Source organism: Hoplias malabaricus, chromosome X1, assembly GCF_029633855.1.
Source record: "Hoplias malabaricus isolate fHopMal1 chromosome X1, fHopMal1.hap1, whole genome shotgun sequence".
Classification (NCBI taxonomy): domain Eukaryota; kingdom Metazoa; phylum Chordata; class Actinopteri; order Characiformes; family Erythrinidae; genus Hoplias; species Hoplias malabaricus.
The window spans coordinates 204,203-225,037 of NC_089818.1; the positions used below are offsets into that span (position 1 = coordinate 204,203).

The window sequence follows — 20,835 nt, forward strand, 5'->3', positions numbered from 1 at the left end:
CTTTGTATTTAGAATGAGATGTTATAAAAGTGGGCAGCATGGTGGTGCAGCAGGTAGTGTCACAGTCACACAGCTCCAGAGACCTGGAGGTTGTGGGTACGAGTCCCGCTCTGGGTCACTGTCTGTGAGGAGTGTGGTGTGTTCTCCCTGTGTCTGTGTGGGTTTCCTCCGGGTGACTGTCTGTGAGGAGTGTGGTGTGTTCTCCCTGTGTCTGTGTGGGTTTCCTCCGGGTGACTGTCTGTGAGGAGTGTGGTGTGTTCAGCCTGTGTCTGCGTGGGTTTCCTCCGGGTGACTGTCTGTGAGGAGTGTGGTGTGTTCTCCCTGTGTCTGCGTGGGTTTCCTCCGGGTGACTGTCTGTGAGGAGTGTGGTGTGTTCTCCCTGTGTCTGTGTGGGTTTCCTCCGGGTGACTGTCTGTGAGGAGTGTGGTGTGTTCTCCCTGTGTCTGTGTGGGTTTCCTCCCATGGTCCAAAAACACACGTCGGTAGGTGGATTGGCGACTCATGTGTCTGTGTGTCCCTGTGAAGGACTGGCGCCCCCTCTAGGGTGTGATCCCACCTTGCACATAGTGAATCCGGGTAGGCTCCCTGTATTGTTGTACATGTATTGTACCTTTTGCAGTTCTAGAAAACAAAAATGTTGTAGACAATTCTCTATTGCATTAAAACAGAGAAAGCACATTGTTTCTCATAAACCACACTCCATATCATATCTTATAAGATCTTGGCTCATAGTGACACTGGGGCCAATCAGAAACATTCATAACAGCCCCAGACTGTTTCAAAACAAAGCAACGTGCTCTGAGAGCCTGGACCCTGCCATCTTTCCTTTTCCACCGGAACCTGTCCAGTGGGTCGTGGAGGACACATGACGCAGCTGGGATTGATTCCCAGCCTGAAGCATGAACAGGGTGTGTCCCTTACTTTGCAAGTGTGTTTATTTTCAGGCTGGGCTGGACTTTATACACTTCAGCCTTTTTCACTCTTTCAACAAAATTATCATCATTGCATCATTTTCTTCTCTGTATATACAAGGGAAATGGCCTTAGGAATCCTGGAAATCCATCAACAACCTGATGGACCGAAATGCAGATGTATTTTTCTCTGTCTTCAAAAACCTGAGATTAAATAGTTATTTCAAGTTTATTTTTAAGTCAAAGGTTTTGCGAATTTGTTTTAGTTTGAAACTGGAGCTCCGAGGATAATGTAGTTATTGGGTAACTGAAGCGTGTATTAATATCCAATTATTAAAGAAGACAGTATATAAATCCTCACACACTTGTTAGATAATTGTATAGTATTGCTTGTGGTGTTTTTGACAGTGTTTAATTTACCTTTATCTGTAAAAATGGACAAAATGGCTGCTACTAATGTTTGACGTTATGCTATAAATGCATGGTGTTCTTTAATTTATGCATGTAAAATGGAATTTTGCTTGTAATACAAGAGTGGAATCCAAGAACCTGTCCTTGACCTTGAGAAGGTGCACCAGTCCCTTTCCCTGATGGTTGGTAAAGTAAAAAAGAGGAACCACATTCAGACGTTATTGCTCACTGTTGAAAGAGCATCAGCCCTTTGAAGTTTTTATTGCCGTTAAATGCCACTAGAGGATTTTACCTGTAACCTTTGCTATTTCGTCACCACTGCTGTGTCAGATCAGCTCAGGATCTTTTTCTGGTGTCGTTCACTCTGCACTGACCCGGGACACAGCACAAGATGATCGAAATGTTTACAAACTCTTAATGATTTTTGTATGAGAGTGAAATCAGTCCTTACTGTGAGTTTAGCCATGTTAGAATTATTCTACAGAAACATTTACCACGCACACACAGAGTCTATTTTATATACATGATGGTCATGTAGCTGAACCCCATCGGATCTTAAGTTTGGTCAGTACTGGAGTTGTAGTGTGGCTCTTCAGATAATTCCTAATTACTACTGCAGCTGCCCCCCCCCCCCTTCCATTTTTAGGAGTGTTTACTATGATGTTTTGTACGTAACATAGCAAGAGAACAACAACTAATGAGTAATTTGCATACAAAAAATAACGGTTTGTGTAATGTGTATTCACACTGTCTCAGTCGCATTTTAATGAATAGAGATGTGAGCCAGTAATCTGTGTGCTTTCATCTCTGATCATCATCATCATTGTCTGCAGAAACGGTGCTCTAATGTGGGGGTGTGTTTGTCATTATATAAGATGCAAATTACACACTGAAGACACCTGTAATTTATCTGGTCTCTTTGTTTTTTCCCCTCTCTCTGATAGATATGTCTTCTTGATGGGTCTTCAGGACCGGAACGAGAAGCTCTTTTACAGAGTCTTGACGTCAGATATTGAGCGTTTCATGCCCATCGTTTACACGCCCACTGTGGGTCTGGCCTGCCAGCAGTACGGCCTCACCTTCAGGCGACCCAGGTGAGGAAAGCTCATGTCTAATGATTTTGGACACTACTCTTCCAGTGTTCCTTCTGAGATTAACGCTATTAATTGCTAGTTTGTTCTTCTTTCCTGAATTAAAAGAAAGCTTTACACTAGAGAATTTAATGGCATTCAGCCATGGGAAAGTTATCATAGTCAGGTACAGATGTTGGAATGGTTCTGGATCACAAATGCCATGTCACCTCATCACAAATGTATTGGATGGTATTCAAAAGCATTTCAGTAGCTTGGGTGTCTCTTTCCTGGCACCAAAAAGTCTTTTAATTTGGCACCAACATTTTACAGTGCGTAATTAAAAGCTTGCGATGAAAATCATCATGAACATCATGATCTGGACAAGTTAGAGGAGCTGCAATCTCAAGTCACTTTTCTTTTATGTGTGTGGAATGATGGGCGTTTGAGATGTGGGACTACAGAGAAAGACACACCAATTTCCCGAATGAGAGCTGGAGCAAGGTGTAATTACAGTAAAAGTGAAGGACTGTGGAAGGAAGATGCTGAAGCCGACTGAGAACGAGGCAGAAACAAGAGTTAATAACAGAGTCTTTGTGGAGAAAACTGGTTTCTGGGAGAGCGCAGGGTAGGCATGAAACTTTGGGCTCTTTTATGGATTGTGATTTGTGCTTAAGTGTTTGGGCCACACAGAGATGCCTCCATCTTTTCTTTTGCAGCAGTTTCATGGCCATAGACTCTTTATAGAGACGTTATGTAGGAGGAGGAGACAAGTGACTGGTTAAACAACAAAGGGGAAAGCTCGTAATGTTAAACATGGTGTATGTTTATGGTGAAAGTCCTGCTCCTCACTAAAAAGTGCCAATCAGCTTTCTGGAAATGCCCCAAGCAGGAAAGAGGTGGTGTGTAAATGTAATTGTTGTTCTGTATAGTCTATTCTATTTACGGTAGGTGCTTGGACATCTTGGCTGTTTTTAACCATTATTTATCCCTCTAAATTCATTCATTCATTATCTGTAAGCGCTTATCCAGTTCAGGGTCGCGGTGGGTCCAGAGCCTACCTGGAATCATTGGGTGCAAGGCGGGAATATACCCTGGAGGGGGCGCCAGTCCTTCACACGGCAACACAGACACACACATTCACACCTATGGACACTTGAGTCACCAATCCACCTACCAACGTGTGTTTTTGGACTGTGAGAGGAAACCAGAGCACCCGGAGGAAACCCACGTGTACACAGGGAGAACACATCAACTCCTCACAGACAGTCACACGAAGCAGGAATCGAACCCACAACCTCCAGGCCCCTGGAGCTGTGTGACTGCAACACTACCTGCTGTGCCACCTTGCCACCATCCCTTTAAATTGTTATATATTTTGGCTTAGCTAGATAATAACAGTTGTATTAAATCCCAGCCCTGTATCTGTAAGAGTGGCACTGCAGGTACATTTAAAACTGCTGTTCTTTCTCCTGAAGGTTGTGAGACCACCCACTGAGGTGAGAGTGAGTAAAACGAGAGTGTAATTTAAACCAGGGAGCGAACAGGTCAAATTAAAACCCTATTTGACCCTTCCAAACCCCAGCAGAGGCCAGCAGTGTAGAGTAGAGAGGAGAAAACCCTGTGATAATAAAGAGAAACAAGAGGTGAACTGATGTATGTCAGGAATGTTTCAGTCCAGAAGATCTGACCTCTCTGAGGGGGATCTGAAAGGGAATGTGGACACAGAGAAGATCTTTGGAGGTTCTTAGTTTAATCGTTTAGAGCTGTTCCTAATCAGAGAAACCTTCAGGGCTTTCTAGATGTTCGGTGAAGGCCTTTTGTATTCAGGAGACTGAAAATTAAAGCTTTTCTTTGGTTTGTTTTTCTTCATGATCTTTTTTTTTTTTTTTTTTTTTTTTGAGCTAGCAGCTTGTAGATGCTCGTTTGCCATGTTTTTCTTGGAAACACCTTAAATTGTAAAATCAAGATTTATTTCCTCACTGCTGTATCCTTAGTACTGTAGATCACATCCAAGTTGGGTCTCTCAATCATGAAGTCTTCAGGGGCTGAACTGAAGGCTTAATGTCACATTAAACACAAATAAAACCAAGTAAAAACGTGTTGGGTCAATTTTGTATACAGTGGCGTCTCTAGTAAGAAATGGCAGGTGGGCCACAGTAAACTCTGCATGAAAACTACACACGAAAGAAATAGGACTGATCTCATGCTAATGATGTTTTAAATCATTAAACTCAATAATAAGAATGAATAAATGTATGTAAATGTAAGAAGTGTGTGTATCACACAATGCACCCCAGTGAAAGCCTTAATGTTAAAGTAGTTTCTGACACTGATTTAGCGCTGTGTGTGGAGGACTGTTACGGATTTAAGGAGGGAATGAAAGAGAATGTGAATGAAACGGGGACATTATCTGGTTAAATTATGTTGGATGATCTAGTGACTTGTGCCGAGCCTCAGGTTTCTCTGTGTCTGTATTGATCATATGGTTAGCTGCGTATCAATGTTGACTCAGTGAACTATGTCGACTTAATGCCTTTGTGTATAAATCTTTTATTTCTTACTGAATGCTCTCAGCGTGGTGATCAGAGTGATCATTCCCCACAGCCCAGTACTGGAAGCATGTGGAACACAAGAGCAGTGTTTTCATCTGCTCACTCAGTTAAACAGACTCCATTTTATTTAATTTTTAAATTTTTTTATTTATTTATTTGGTCAATTCTTAGTTTACTACATCATCTGAACACAGCAGATGTCCTTCACATTGTGTGAATGTTTTTGATGAATGGACCAATAGAAATGCTTCAGAATTAATTTGAATAAAATCTAAAATCCTGTGCACTGCTTCTCAATGTGTAGTTGTGCCAGGCTCCACTGGCCCCTAATGTAGAGACACACCTTATATATAGAATCTTATTTATCTTTTAGAATGAAGCTCTGGCTGTTGTCCTCCTCTGTAGTATTTCAGTAGTATTTCAACAGAGCTTTACTGACTGATTAAAGATTTTCAACTGTGAACATTTTAAAATAAAGATTTAAAAATAGTATAAATCTGTCTTGGAGTTGTGCTTTCATTAATGCCTCTTTTTTTAAATAATTTTTATCAGCTATTTGACAGATCAGTCAAACCCTTCATAACTATACAATGCTCTCCTAATGCTTTCTTTTAACAAATCACTGCAATTGGCTGAGAATTGGAAATTCCGTCTCTCTCTATCCATTAAAACACAGAGGCTATAAACTCAGAAGTGGGAGGAAGGAAGCAGCTGTGTGGAATACTCTGGGCTCCAGATCCTTTAGGGTGAATATACTTTAATGGTGTTTTTTTAATGTTGAAAAGTATGAGGTAATAAGATTCAGAAGAAAAGCCAGTGGAGGGTTTTATGCCTGTCGTGATGTGTTCTTAGCAGAGTGCCATGGTCCTATTGTGCCAGGGCAGATGTTTGGGAGGAATTTATCGATTTATTTATTTATATTTTAAAGTTAGTTTGAATGGGTTTCGTTTTACTTTCCATTGTTGAAAGCCATTGAGCTGAAAGAGCTCAGCCTTTTACAGCTGTGTTACTGTCAGGTTTTTGTTTATTTTCTTTGTGTTGTTTATAACAAAACTTTAGCTCTGGAATAAAAAAAAATTGCAAAGGAAAATGTATACATTTCAATTACGCTCAATTTATTTTGGGGCTGGGCTTTTATAGTTGCTCTTGTTTGGGCCGTGTCTATCATTCTTTTTTCACAAAATGTAATGGCCTTTTTCTATTGGTCCCTTTCTTAACTTAAATGATGGGGCAATGGTGGGAAAGAAAACTCAGCTTTTGAGGACCTTCTTTACACCGAATGCTCTCCTTGTCATTAACAGTGCTCCACGTTATTGACATTTTTGTGTTTCAACTTGGAATATGAGATTTGACCGAGAGAGCCATCCCTAATGGCCAGTCTGTATTTGTGTGGGTCTGATTACAGGGTTGTAGATGTATCTCGGTGGTTATAGCTCTGTCTGATGGTTTGATGGTGACTCTCTGTGTAAAGGGGGCGTTTAAATGGACTGAAACCACTCTAAAACGTAACCTCAGTTTCCAACCACACCGGCATCCAGAGCTTTTCTGCTCCTCTGCTTTACTCTTTCCCTCTGAGTGGTCAGCTTCGATGGGGAAATTTAATTGTGAGATATTGATCAGGAGAAAAGAATGAAGTTGAGCCCCCAGCTGTAGAAGGAGCTGCAGAGCCGGCTGCTTTTTCGGAGCCTCTGAAATATGCTGTGTGTATTCTTCTGCATGAGTAAGCACACAGATTGGCACAGAAGGAACTGGAGAAATGGTGGTGCTATCTTCTGCCTCTTATGCAAATATAGGTGTTGGTTTTTTGCAGTGTGTTTAGCACTGTACCTAATGCAGGCCAGTGCAATCCCTGTCCAGCTGTTTTTATTTGACTGCGGCTCCAGATGTGGCAGTTTCCAGCAGCTTTGTTGTTACCATTCCTGCTGATACTAACAAGACATCAGTGCAGCTTGGCTGGAGTTTTACCTGACATTAATAAAACTTAAAGCAACAGTGCGCAGATCTGGACAGTCCCCAGGAGTATTTTGATACCTTCATAAATTTTCTTCTTAAAAAGGAACAAATAGTTTACAGACCCTTTACTACAAGCTGAATACAGTAGGGGTGGGGGGAGGGGGAGTGCCCAGTTGGAGGGAGAGAGGGAGACCACTGATCATCACACAGTCACATGCAGAGAACACAATCTTAGCAGATAGAAATGGATGCATTCTTTATATCTTCTTTATATGAGGTAACAAAACTCAGGAATGGTGAACATTGCTTAATGTGGTATATAAAGGCAAAACTGAAAGTACACAAAAATGGGCAAAATAAGCGACAAGCTGAGGGTCAGCGTGAGAGTCCAGCGGAGAGGAGCGAGGCCAAGAAGTTCTAGTTTTTAGTCGGACAGTCACAATAACTACAATAAAACATGGAGACGTGTGTTCTTCATGTCCTGAGATGAACTGGCACCCTGTGGTGATGGACTGAGCTCCTGCCTTGTGCTCAGTGAACCCACGTGAATGAAGCAGTTATAACATGGATGACATTCATTACATAAATAAAATAAGAATATTATAAAAAAAAAAAAAAATATATATATATATATATATATATAATGACATTTTAGCATCAAAAGGTGGCACGGTGGTGCAGCAGGTAGTGTCTCTCTCACAGCTCCAGGGACCTGGCTCCGGGTGAGGGTCTGTGAGGAGTGTGGTGTGTTCTCTCTGTGTCTGCGTGGGTTTCCTCCGGGTGACTGTCTGTGAGGAGTGTGGTGTGTTCTCTCTGTGTCTGCGTGGGTTTCCTCCGGGTGACTGTCTGTGAGGAGTGTGGTGTGTTCTCCCTGTGTCCGTGTGGGTTTCCTCCGGGTGACTGTCTGTGTGTGTATGTGTATCTTAGGACCCCTCCTTTTCTCACTTTATCTGCTCCCATTGGGCTCTATCTTGAGAAAACATGGCATTGCATTCCATTGTTATGCTGACGACAGCCAGATATATGTCCCTTTAAAGAAGAAAGATGCTTTCTCGATTAAACCACTTTTGTTATGTTTCAATGACATTAAAGACTGGATGGCTTTAAATGTTTTACATTTTAACGAAAACAAAACAGAAGTGATGGTGTTTGGTCCCAGTGGGCCCTGTGAAGCCCCTCCAGTTGATTTTGTATGTGAAGCCAACTATCTTAAATTTGGGTTTTAAGATGGACAGTGATTTTAAATTGGACCGCCAAATAGGCACAGTAGTTAGGTCCAGCTTCTTCCACCTGAGGCAGCTGGCAAAGGTGAAGCCATTTCTCACACATGAGCACTTTCAAACAGTAATCCATGCCTTCATCACGTCCCGACTGGATTACTGCAATGCACTGTATTTTGGAGTCAGCCAGTCCTCCCTCAGACGTCTCCAGTTGGTACAAATGGTGCTGGCCGACTTTTAACGGGTTCGTGTAAGAGGGAGCATATAACTCCCATTCTGGCCTCTCTCCACTGGCTGCCTGTGCATTTTAGAGTAATTTTAAGATTCTCTTATTTGTTTTTAAATCTTTAAATGGACTCACCTCACTGAGCTGCTACATCCCCATGTCTCTGTAAATAAAGAAAACTCTATAAATAAAGTTGAGAGTTGAGGTGTGTGTCTGTGTTGCCCTGTGAAGGACTTGCGCCACCTCCAGGGTGTATTTCCACCTTTGCACCTAGGCTCTGGACCCACCGTGACCCTGAACTGGATAACTGTTACAGATAAAGAATGAATTAATTAATCAATGAATTAATTTTAGCGTCACCTAAACAATAATGCGAAATGGCTGACTCTATGGCCTTCCACAATGTAAGACTTGTTAGGGTTAAACATGTGCAACGTCTGATTTGGTCAGATGCATGTATTCCAGGTGCCTACTGTTCTGTGTTGGTTTCTGTAAAATCATTTTTGCCACAGCATCAAGTGGCCTGCGTCTCTTCATCTTGTTCCTCTGGAGCCTTTCAGCTGTGAAATGAACTGAAAATGGAGAGATCACAGGACGCAGTGTTTGGATTGGCCTCTGAAGGGAGCTTTTAATAGCTTGGGAATGAGTTGACGATGCCAGAGCGTGCTTTATAAGGCTTAATAAAAACACAGCTAGCTTTTTTTGCTCCTTAAGGAAAAGACATCCTTGCAGTGAGGGTCATTATTCTGAAGCTGTTTCAGTGTCACATGTAAATAGGTCTCCATCTTAATTTTGCATATTTATACAGCTTCATCAGCAGCTGTTGATCTAATAGTCATACTAATAGGAAACGGCTCTGTTAAATCTACTGTTTAAAAAGAGTCCGGGTGAGTTATTGAGTCTGTGGGCCATTTTTATTTTCATCTCCACAGCTCAGAAGTGTGAGAAAGTCCCTCAGAGATAGAAACCATGGAATCAGCCAGTATCCCACAGTATCCCCTTATGAAGCAAATATTTATTGTCCTAAAATCTGATTGGATGGGCCATCTATAAACAGTGCTATGACTCGTAGATGCAATAATCCAGAATAAAAAGTCAACCACAGCAGAATAATTAATTTCTTGGCAGTGTCAAAAAAGTTACCACTGGTTTACTTGCATTACCACCATCTCAGCCCCCAAGACTTTGAAGAAGTCCTGAAACTCAAACGTAAATTGTGGGAACATCTGGAGGAAAAGGGTGGGAATCTGCATGTTTGGGTTCAACAGGGTGCGTGGTGTTCCCTCGCTTAAGGGCAAGGCCAACTTGTTGTTCCATATTGGAGTTTCCCCTCCCCAGAAATTCCCACTTTTCAAGGTTCCAAGTTCATCCGAGTCTGCTTGGCTGTCTGTGTTAGCATCTCCTGTGACCAGCAGACAAATGCTCATTGTAGATTACAAAGTTTTTGAATGCTGTCATATATTTGGGATGGTTTTACATGCACGTCACATTGCCTAATAACTCTGCTGCCTATACCTTTTGTAACAGTGTGTGGGGATATAAATCAAATGCTACTTTCCTGTATTACAGCGTGGATGAAACCCATGTGTGTTTATATTAATTGTAGTTTATAACCAGGAACAGCATGAGTGTACAGTTGTAAACCTGCTCTCTTTAATACAGCTGTATTAAAGCCTTTTTGTTTCCTGCATGCTCCTTTCGACTTATGATCTGCTAGAGTTCAGTGGCTGTGAAGTTAGTCAGCAGCTGCTGAAGGAGCTGTTAGGAATCAGGTGTGAAACTTTGAAGCTGTGAGATAATGGTTCTAGATGGATCTAGGTAGATCTGGAGGTTCCCCAACGTGTGACATGATAGTACAAAGCTGCTTTTGTCCCAGAATGTGGTTCCTTCTCTGTCTTTTTTAAATAAAAAAAAAAAATGTAAATATATAAATAATTGCAATTATTATTGATATAAATTTCTGCACAAGCCTTTTTTCCTATGTTAATATGCACATTTCCAAAACGGTGTATTCTCAGCTTGTCTTGGCAACAAACAGCGCTGCATCAAGTTGCAACATAGTGTTGTGAAGGTTTAGACACCAGACATTTAGCTTTTTTCCTCACTGTGTATGTTGAAATAGGAATGTGACTTTGTGTGCTATAAATATAATGCGAAATGTGTCACAGCAGGATTGTTTATTCATTCATTCATTATCTATAACCGCTTATCCAGTTCAGGGTTGCTGTGGGTCCGGAGCCTACCCGGAATACACCCTGGATGTATATAATAAGGCAGGAATACACCCTATAATAATAAGGCAGGAACACACCCTGGAGGTGGCGCCAGTCCTTCACAGGGACACACACACACTCACACATTCACTCACACCTACTGACACTTTTGAGTCGCCAACCCACCTACCAACGTGTGCTTTTGCATGGTGGGAGGAAACCCATGCAGACACGGGAAGAACACACCACACTCCTCAGACAGTCACCCGGAGGAAACCCACGCATACACAGAAAGAACACACCACACTCCTCACAGACAGTCACCCGGAGGAAACCCACGCAGACACAGAGAGAACACACCACACTCCTCACAGACAGTCACCCGGAGGAAACCCATGCAGACACAGAGAGAACACACCACACTCCTCACAGACAGTCACCCGGAAGAAACCCACGCATATACAGAAAGAACACACCACACTCCTCACAGACAGTCACCCGGAGGAAACCCACGCAGACACAGGGAGAACACACCACACTCCTCACAGACAGTCACCCGGAGGAAACCCACGCAGACACAGAGAGAACACACCACACTCCTCACAGACAGTCACCCGGAGGAAACCCACGCAGACACAGGGAGAACACACCACACTCCTCACAGACAGTCATCCAGAGCGCGACTGAAACCTACAACCTTCAGGTCCCTGGAGCTGAAACAGACACTACCTGCTGCGCCACCGTGCCACCCTGGGATTGTTTAAGATGGAGCTATTGTGTGCAATGTGTGAGTTACAACCAAATATATTCCCCTGCATCAACCCTCATGGGCGTGCCATGTGGACCTGTGTTAATAGGAAGAGCTCACATAGCCACTGCATCTTAAGCGAAAAACACTGTTTATTCTAGATATTGGTGACGTGCTTTATGATCACTGTATAATTTGACCTTTGCATTTAACCTATCTGTGGCAATGAACACACACACACACACACACATCCAGAGCAGTGGGCTCAAGCCTGGCGAGCATTTAGGTGGTTAGCTGGGGTTAACCATGGATGGCCTCGATGGTCACAGGGATTGAACCAGAAACATTCTGATACCAAGCCTTGTCATCTAACCATTAGAACACACCTAAATAGGCTAGAGATGTGTTGGAACATAATGATTTACAACTCTCATAATGAAGGTAATTACACCTATTAACCACATTTTAAAATAATTTCACTTAATTACACTTTTTGCCGTTTTAAATTTGTATTAACACTAATAGCATTCCATTAAGTTGAGAACCTGATGCATACCACCATTGGATGGCATGAGGCATTTCTAAGCAGAGATCAAAGGTCACAGTCTGTAGGTTTGTCCCCACCAGTGTGTAATTGTATTTTTACAGGTGTTTACATGGTGTCCTTATGTTTCACGTGTATTACAGTATTATTGCACATGTACATCAAAGCAGTTATGAAGCATATGGACTCTATTGAGGCCTTTATATTCATTGTTTCAAAGCTGACTGTCTGAATATTTGTCCTGATGTGTGTCTTGAAAAGGACCCAAAGCACTCTGTCTTCTGTAACACATGAAAAATCAGAGTGGGACACTATTAAATAGGTTTTTACAACTTGACTCGTTGTGTCGCTTTCCCACAAAAATGTAAAATTCAGACCACATTAATCTATAAAAACAGTTCCCATAAATCTTTGTCACATAGTGTTTATTTGAGGTCTTCTATACACAGGTCGTAATTTCCACTGCCAGAGGGGTGGAACGGCTAAATGCTACCCAGCTGTTTTATTCCAGCTGATAACAGAATTATAGATTGATCCCTGATATATGAATAAGTGAATGCTTCCGTTTCCATAGCGACAACACACCAATTTTCATCCTTTTTTACTCTTTCAAGATGGGTTATTTCTTGAACGGGTGCACTTCACCCGTTTCCATAGTTACATTTTTATCATTGTCCATATTTGTACTACTCCCATTTCCATAGTTACACTATACACCTCTACCACACCACTCCATCTGTTTCCATAGAGACAAATCCTTTGACCCTGGTGATGCCACAGTTCCTTCAGTTTGTTCTCCTCAAAGGAAAAGAGATCAGCATGGTTATGAAAAGACTAACGCTGTTTCCATCTGTGAATTAAGTTCCATTAAGTTTGCCATCACTAGCATTATGCCACATACTGTACAATGAGAAGTGAGTCAAATCCACCGTTTGATGAAGCTCTCGGTGACCCTTCAGCCGACTGCATCCCAATACTTTATGATTCATGCTAATAGACGGAAAATGTGGTTGAAATTTATCTGTGGCCGGATTTTGTTCAGCTCAAGTGTGTGTGTGTGTGTGTGTGTGAGTACTTTCCTCTGTTATGTAAGCCTGTGTAATTTGAGTCTGGACCCTCAGCCAGAGAGCTGCCTCTGTCTGACTCCCTCACTCACACAGTCTCACATACAGTGCTCTATTAATGTGTCTTTCTTGTCTGTCTGTTTTATTATATCTCTATACATGTCAGAATTGTTTGCCTGTCTTCTATCAGTCCATTCATCCGTCAAATGATAACAATGTGTTTCAACATAATATAGTAAAGAAATTGTGCATCTCCATGTACAATACATAATGTCATTTAATGATTCATAGAATCCAGAGAGATGCAACAGATGAGGCTGAAAACCAGTATTGACTGGTAGTCATCTTTGGGACCTCAGGTGGCACTGCATTAAAATCAGACATGGTTATGTAGTGGAAATCATTACAGGGGCTCAGAAACACTTCCAAAACCACTGTCTGTGAGCACAGCTCATTGTTACATCAATAAACACAATTTAAAACTCAATTACGCAAAAGAATCCAGGATTCACAAACGTAGCTGGCTTCTCTGGGGTCCAAGCTCATTTGAGATGGACTGAGGTGAAGTGAAAAATGTCCTGGACACAGATCAATCAAAATATGAAATTTTTCTTGGTTAATCATAGATATTGCGTCCTCTGGGCTGTTATATTATTATAAGCAATGTTCAAAAGTCAGTATGTGATCTCCAAAACCTTTATATATCATTCAGAGTTAACAGTGCCTTCACAAAATGGGCAAATATTTAAAAAAAAAACCCACACATTCTCAGTTTCAACATTTAAAAATGGTTTATTTACTATTTTCAACTAAATATAACATTTAAGGATTAGCACAAAAAGTTCAAAATCTCAAACACACTCTCTTACACACACATTGTTGCAAAGTCTGTTAATTCATAGCTGAAATAAATATTTAGTTTGGAAATGAAAATCCATGTGTGTTTTAATAAAAATGCAGAAATGCTTGGTCAGGGGAGATCAGTGCCAAGAGGCGGACAGATTTAGCTGTGGAGCTGAATGTTATCATCTGCCTCTCTTTCTTTCTTTCCTTCTGTTTTTTTCTTTCTCCTCTTTGAACTCCTTCAGCAGGCGGAGTGATAAGAGGTTTGTGTTTGTTCTGTTTTTTCCAGTGGTGTTTGTGTATCATCTGAAGGTTTGACCAGATTTAGAGGCTGTGATTAAGGACTAGAACTGAGGGAGTGGATGGTTCCATTTTGTGTTTGGCTTTTTGCAGATCAAGGCCAAGTGCTTCAAAACTGAAAGATAAACAGCTCTGGATCTTCAGCAGGAGCCAGAGGACACTGTATTTTATTTTGAGCTGAGGTATACTGGGAGTAACTCCTCTGACTCCTTTATCAACCCATAGATGATGTGACTGGCTCATCCAGCATTACTTCTGAAATGAAGCATTTGATCTTCTTTGCTGCAGTATGCAGCAATGGTCTAAATATTTGAGGTGTGGGCATGGGACTAGAGGGTCACTGTATCTATACCTTGGAAAAGCAGAAAAATCGGGAGTGGGGGATTGAATGAGCAGCACTTGCTACTCTCTCAGCATTCACAGCTGAAGTGCGCCTAACCTCCAGCTGCTCCCTAGGCACTGGGGTGGTTGCCTGCTGCTCTGGGTGGATGTGTATTCACCACCTTTAATCTGTATGCTAAGATTTCTCATTTCTGTGTGTGAGCCATTCAATCTGTAACAGCAATTTATGGCACTTTCCACTGCATGATACATACACTGCTCTACTTACTGCTACCTGGTTTATATTCCACTAACACAGCCCTCCCCAAAATGTAGACAGTGATGTTGCTAAACGTGACCTTTTAACGGGAGCCACAAGCTTTGGAAACCACAACAACAGTGGCAGGAAGGTTAAGCATTGTTTACTCCTTGTGTTGTGCGCTGTTTTTGTATTTTTGGGACTGAACAAAGCTTCGTGCATCAGTATTTTTTTTTCACCCCATTCCTTGTTGCACTTTCCAGCTCTCACCGAATTCTCTCATAGGACATCAATCCAAGGAACGTTTGTATTTTTTCAAAAGGCCATGGTGTTTTACAAACTGCCATTGTGAGTCGAATAAAAACAAAACGGATCTCTGCTGTAATTTGGAAATTTTGCAAAAGCCTGGTTCGTGTTGAATGTCTGTAAGTCTCTCTGGCCAATCAGCGCTCTGCAATTTTTGGAACCATGAGGAAGCAAGTACTAAAAAGAGACACAGTGCCAGGTACCAAATATATCTCCTGGAAAAGCAGAAATGCTGAATAGAGCAGTACCATGCGTTTAAAAAAAAATGTATCACTAGTCAGCTGAGCCCTTCTCTCAAATAAAACCCCACACTGAGCCCGACCATGACGCCTGACCTCTCCATCTGGAATTGCTCAGGTCAATCTGGTGTGAATTCTCACAGTTTGTGCAGTCTGTGTGTAACCAGTGTGGAATCTGGAGGGTTATACTGGAGAATGTTAGCAGCTCGTCAAACTGACATCGACAAGAGCTTTTTGATTTGAAAGTCATGCTCCTGTGTGTTGAGGTGGAGGGGGTGGCTGGAGAAGAGGTCTTCCACATAAACAGAACACCATCAGCAACTCACTAGCCACCTGGACCCACAGTTTCTTTCTATCTGTCTGGCTGTCTATTTATCTATCCATCCATCCGTCCGCCGGGTTCAGTCAGAAATGAAATGCAGGCACGTTTCCAAATAGATTTTGACTGAGACCTTGGGCTCAGTATGCATGATGCCTTTATAAGTTGCCATGGCAGTGTTCATAGCCTTTTACCCTTAAGCACTCTACACATGTGTATGTAAATACATCAGAAAGTATATCCAATAATACAATATGGACATGTGCACTCTGCAGAGGCACATTATTGTTGTGCAATGACAATAAAAGTGTGTTTACATTGCATTAATAGAATATACCTTAATTGTAATATCTCTTTCTTTCTTAGGGGTCTTTTCATTACTATCCATGACCGCTCTCATATCCCAACTCTTCTGCAGAGCTGGCCGGAGAAGGACATTCGGGTGAGTTATGTTTGTTTTCTTTTTTAAACTCCACACTGAAGACTGTGTTCCAAGTGACATCACTGTGAATTTGGAAGATAAAAAAACCGGCAATCCCCAATTTAGGTAAATTTCACAATAAAAACAATCTCGTATACTCATAATTAGAATTAGAAAGTCATTTGATTGCCCCAGTGGCTTATGGGAAGCACACGAATGAAACAGAATAAATGTACTGCTGCCTGCAACTGTGTCACTGCTGGAAAAAAAACTGTTTATTTTGGGATCCATCAGAACAGGGAGCTGCTGTTTGTTCCGCTATAATAAATAGATACGGTGTGATATGAGATGAGTCACATCAGCAGGCATAGCACCTAAACATCAGAACAGGCAAATCTGCTGAAGATAAGTGGATTTACTTGGCCAGTTCTTGGATGGGAAAGCTTGGGTTGCAGGAAATAGTGTTGGTGTGGCCAGCAGGGGGTGCAGTCACGGTGGGCTGTGTTGATCCCAATGCCTGAGTGCAGTTTTTTAAACATGGCTGCCCACATGTGGATGACCCACTATATGAAACATTACATTGTAATTTGTGTTTTTGTCCCCCCCATTTACCTGGTATTTATTCACTTATTCGTGTGTGTGTGTGTGTGTGCTGTAGGCGGTCGTGGTGACGGATGGGGAGAGGATTCTCGGATTGGGGGATCTGGGCTGTTATGGGATGGGCATCCCGGTGGGTAAACTGGCACTGTACACAGCCTGTGGCGGAGTCCCCCCTCAGCACTGTCTTCCTGTAATGCTGGACGTGGGCACGGACAACCAGGTGAGTCTCAGAAATAAAACTACATTACCCATCAGCCCCCTTGACAGCAATTATTTGAAGAAGCAGTTATTGCCAATATTTTTATAACATTGCATTATAATTTTACCTTATTTACTTTTCCTTTTTTGCCATGTTTCTGAAATCATAACAAAAAGAACAACGTAGGGACCTCTAACACCACTCAAAAACTCCTCAAAATCCACAACAAATGGCAATTTTGTGGTTTAAAAGTGTGAAAGACATGATCAGTTACACATGGTCAAATGAATACCTCGTCTGAATAAATTGTATGAATTTTGCAGTGTGTAACGACCTTGAATCTCTGCCTTCGATCAGGGCTAGTAGACTCTTATAGTCTCTTTCGTTTCTCATTCATCTTCCTCCAACATTTCTTAGAAACATATCCCTGTATTATTTCCTGTCAGCTTCTTATAATAAGCTTCTGACTGTATTTCTTGTAGCTGGTGTGGTTTTCTTCTATTACAGAAACTGTGTTTATGAAAGGGCAGGTCAGGCTGAAACATCATAAGCCCAGCACAGGTGTGTGTTGTGTGTGTGTGTGTGTGTGGAAGAGAAGTAGCAAGAGAGGGAGAGTGTTATATTTAGTCTTCTGTATACACTTCATCTCCATCAGCTGAGCCAAAGGCGTGGCACCACCACATGGCGGGCAAACCACTGGCAAACGCTCTGAAAACACACATCAGAGTCACTTTACTCACCACATATACGTGTGTGTGTGTGTGTGTATACGTGTGTACATATGTATATGTGTGTATGTGGGATTAAAAGTGTCGACTGTCAGGATCAGCAAATGCATAAAATATTATTTTACTATGAACATAACTAAAAATTTTCTGACCTTAAATCAGCACGGATCTGAAATGATTTCAATCAATCAACAATCAAATCACACAGCTGACAAGTGCACAGTTTTCAAATGAACGCTTTTTTCTGTGTCCTGTAAATAGCACAACATATGAATGCTATTGCCAAGTTAGTTTTATATGTAAAGATTATGAATATTCTTAAATCCTAACTTTATTGACTTCATTAAAGTTGTAAACAAAACCTCCATCTGCTCGAAGAGGAATATCAAGGTGTTTTAGGCAAGTGTTGTTTTTAAGACTGGCCTATGGTGTGATATTATTGTGTACAAATTTGTCAAGTTCAAGTCCGCACTGAAAAAAATACAAGATAATGAAGGATTACATTTTTAAATTCTGAAATGTGGTCCTTTTACTGAAGGCCTTTCTAGTGGTGGAGGAAGTCTGATCAGAGCGAGCAACAATGTGTGTGTGGGAGTTATGCTGGTCAGCAGTTTAGAGTGTTTTAAGCATCAAAATACAGCTTTAACAAGGACACTCTAGAGCTTTGAGGGAGAGAGAGAAGGAGAATATATTACTAAATAAAATAAACATTGTGTACTATGTATTATTTCTTTGAATCGCTAAATCCGTGAATGCTGAGCATTTGAAAAATAAAGTTTGCTCAGGTTTGAGGGTTGTGCTCGATATCGTCCTGACCTCGAAGAGTTCTTCATCTCGTCTGTTGTAATAACATTTATCTTTTGGATCATAATCTTAAATGAGGAAGCAATAAAGAATTATCTGTGGGTGTGGTGTATGCTTTCATTGTCAGAGGAACTGTAAGAATATCTCGTATCATTGATATTTTTTGCATTAAATGAGCTTAAGAGCAACACTGGGTGGTGGGTTTACCTTTAAAATTACACCTTAAATCACTATGATGCTGCACTGACCTATAATATGATGAGTACTGCCTGTGGTGTTGCTAATCTAGGCTCTGCATTTTAGAAACTGCACTATGTAACTTTTGGAGGAGGGTACGAAACCAACCTACCCGTTTCACTCCTTCCCCCATAATTTCAGGAGATTTCAGCTGTTTAAATGAATTACATTCTGCAACTGTAGGGGGAGCCCAGGAACAAAAATACCAATCTTACCTAGGGTTACTTTAAACTTTCACTGTGTAACACCAATCTAAAGCCCTATTGAGACAATATAAGTTTTAGCTCTGGATGTGGAGTGAAATACCAAAGTACCGGAGTATCTTAGTGGTTTTAATCCCATCAATTTTCCCGACTTGGCGTTCCTGTTTCAGGAAAGATTCCAGAGCCCTTTACTTGCTGTAAAACAAGGGACTATGAAGGATTAAGGTAAGGTCATTGAGGGATGTGTTTTTTTTTTTTGGGCAGTGAGCTGTTCTCAGAACAGTAGTGACAGTCTTAAAACTCTAGTAGCTCTGCTGTGTCTGATCCCCACTCTGTGATGGGCGAAGCATAAATCGAGTAGCCACCATAAACATTGTTGCCGTCTTCTGGAAAAATGGTATTACCTCAGCTCTCCACGTAAAACTAATCCCATCCGAATAGAGCTTAAGCCTGATGTCCAACGCTGAGCTTTTTTGGCCTGTTCTGGACACAGTCTGAGGTCCTTACAAACTCTTCCATTTTCATTATATTCTAAAGAGATGACAGATGTAATGAGTGTGTGTGTGTGTGTGTGTGTGTGTGTGTGTGTGTGTGTGTAAGTATTCGGAGCAGCTGGATAATGAAATGAGAGTTATTAGAGGATTATGTAGGCTGTTGTTTCATACAGAGCGAGGCGCTCGGGAGAGTTCAGGATGCCTGGAGCCTGCAGACCTCACGCACATAGAGACTGAGGTTCTAGACTGTCTCTGACGCTCTAGACATTGTAGCACATTCTAGGCTATGAGTGGTTGTCTAGATTAAAACCTATGTAAAACAAGTCTGATGTTTTTGAGTGAAGACCCTACTCATGAAAACTTATTGTAGACTGTGATTTCTGTTTTTTATCCAAACCATTCTACAGCGGGCGGGATGTTATAGCCTGCATTTTCTGTTCTAGACCCGGTCTGATGTTCTAGATCTAGTCAGATGTTCTAGGGTACTCATTTTAAAGACTGTTGTACTAAAATGTATCAGCTGCTCTCTGTGGTCTCTGTTGTTTTAGACTAAGTCTGGTGTTCTGGATTGGATCATTTCTGTAACTGAGAATACAGTAAAAAATAATACATTGTACTTTTTTATTCACCACTGTCACCACTAGTATGGACTCTTGCAAACAGTGTGACTGACCAGTACACTCTGTAAACACTGGCCCACGTTTGGCCGTGTTTATAAAGGCATTTGTGTAAACACAATGTGCTGGAAAGTGGTGTGGTTCAGTAAACACTTGCTGTGTGTGTTTGCTGTGTGAATTGTTTGTGATCTGAACAGGACGGGGGCGTGCGGAGTGAAGGCCACACAGGTTTCCGTTCGAAGCCAAGTAGGGCTCATTATCTTCGCATGCTGATGGATGGCAATGATGCCCTCTCAATGCTGATGTGTGCCCTCATATGACCTCACATACACACACAAAGAGAGAGAGAGAGGGGCGCACACACAGTGACCTGATGATGTCATCCCATACAATGTAGTATCTGTCTGTGGTTGAAGTGTCTTCTCTCTCTCTCTCTCTCAGCACAAAAACCCATGATTAATCTTCGAAACAAAGAAGTTGGATCTCATTACCTTGTTACTCATTTCAGCCAGCTCTGTCAGTGTCCAGTGCAAATGTCAGAGACCATGTACAAGACAATGAACCCGTCTAAAGAACGGAAATGTCAAAGACCTGATTTAATGGCTGGAGACACAAAGATAAACGTTTCTTCTTTTCACAAACTAGAAGTGGGTTAACCACTAACCACGGCGTAAACTGTATCTCTGCAGAGCAGGACTGGTCACATATGAATGATAGAGTTTCACTTCATTGTTTTATTGTGGATTCATAATGAGTTAGAGTTAATGAAGTCCACTAGCTCAGTGTTTAATATTGGTTCAAAATATCAATCAAATCCAAGCATCCCTCTGGTCCTGATCATTTTTAAGACGACTAACCAGTTTATTTCTGTTTCTATTTCTATTTCTAAATTCTGTCATTTAATTTCAGACCAAATTAATTCCTGTTTCTGTTTACGTAAACACTGCTACTGACAGGAACTGAGGCCGCTTTGTAGAGAAATGTTATGATATGAGCAGTTATGAACACATATCGTTAAGTATTGGCTCAT

At 41.5% G+C, this 20,835-nt stretch overlaps 1 protein-coding gene across 1 annotated transcript in view; it reads left to right on the forward strand.

Moving 5' to 3' along the window:
- me1 (malic enzyme 1, NADP(+)-dependent, cytosolic) overlaps positions 1–20,835 on the forward strand; it is a 66,312-nt gene that overhangs the window by 25,018 nt on the left and 20,459 nt on the right. The window contains exons 4-6 of the mRNA XM_066652282.1: positions 2,267–2,416; positions 15,869–15,944; positions 16,582–16,743. Of these exons, the coding sequence (XP_066508379.1) occupies positions 2,267–2,416; positions 15,869–15,944; positions 16,582–16,743 (388 nt within the window). The remainder of the gene's footprint in view (positions 1–2,266; positions 2,417–15,868; positions 15,945–16,581; positions 16,744–20,835) is intronic.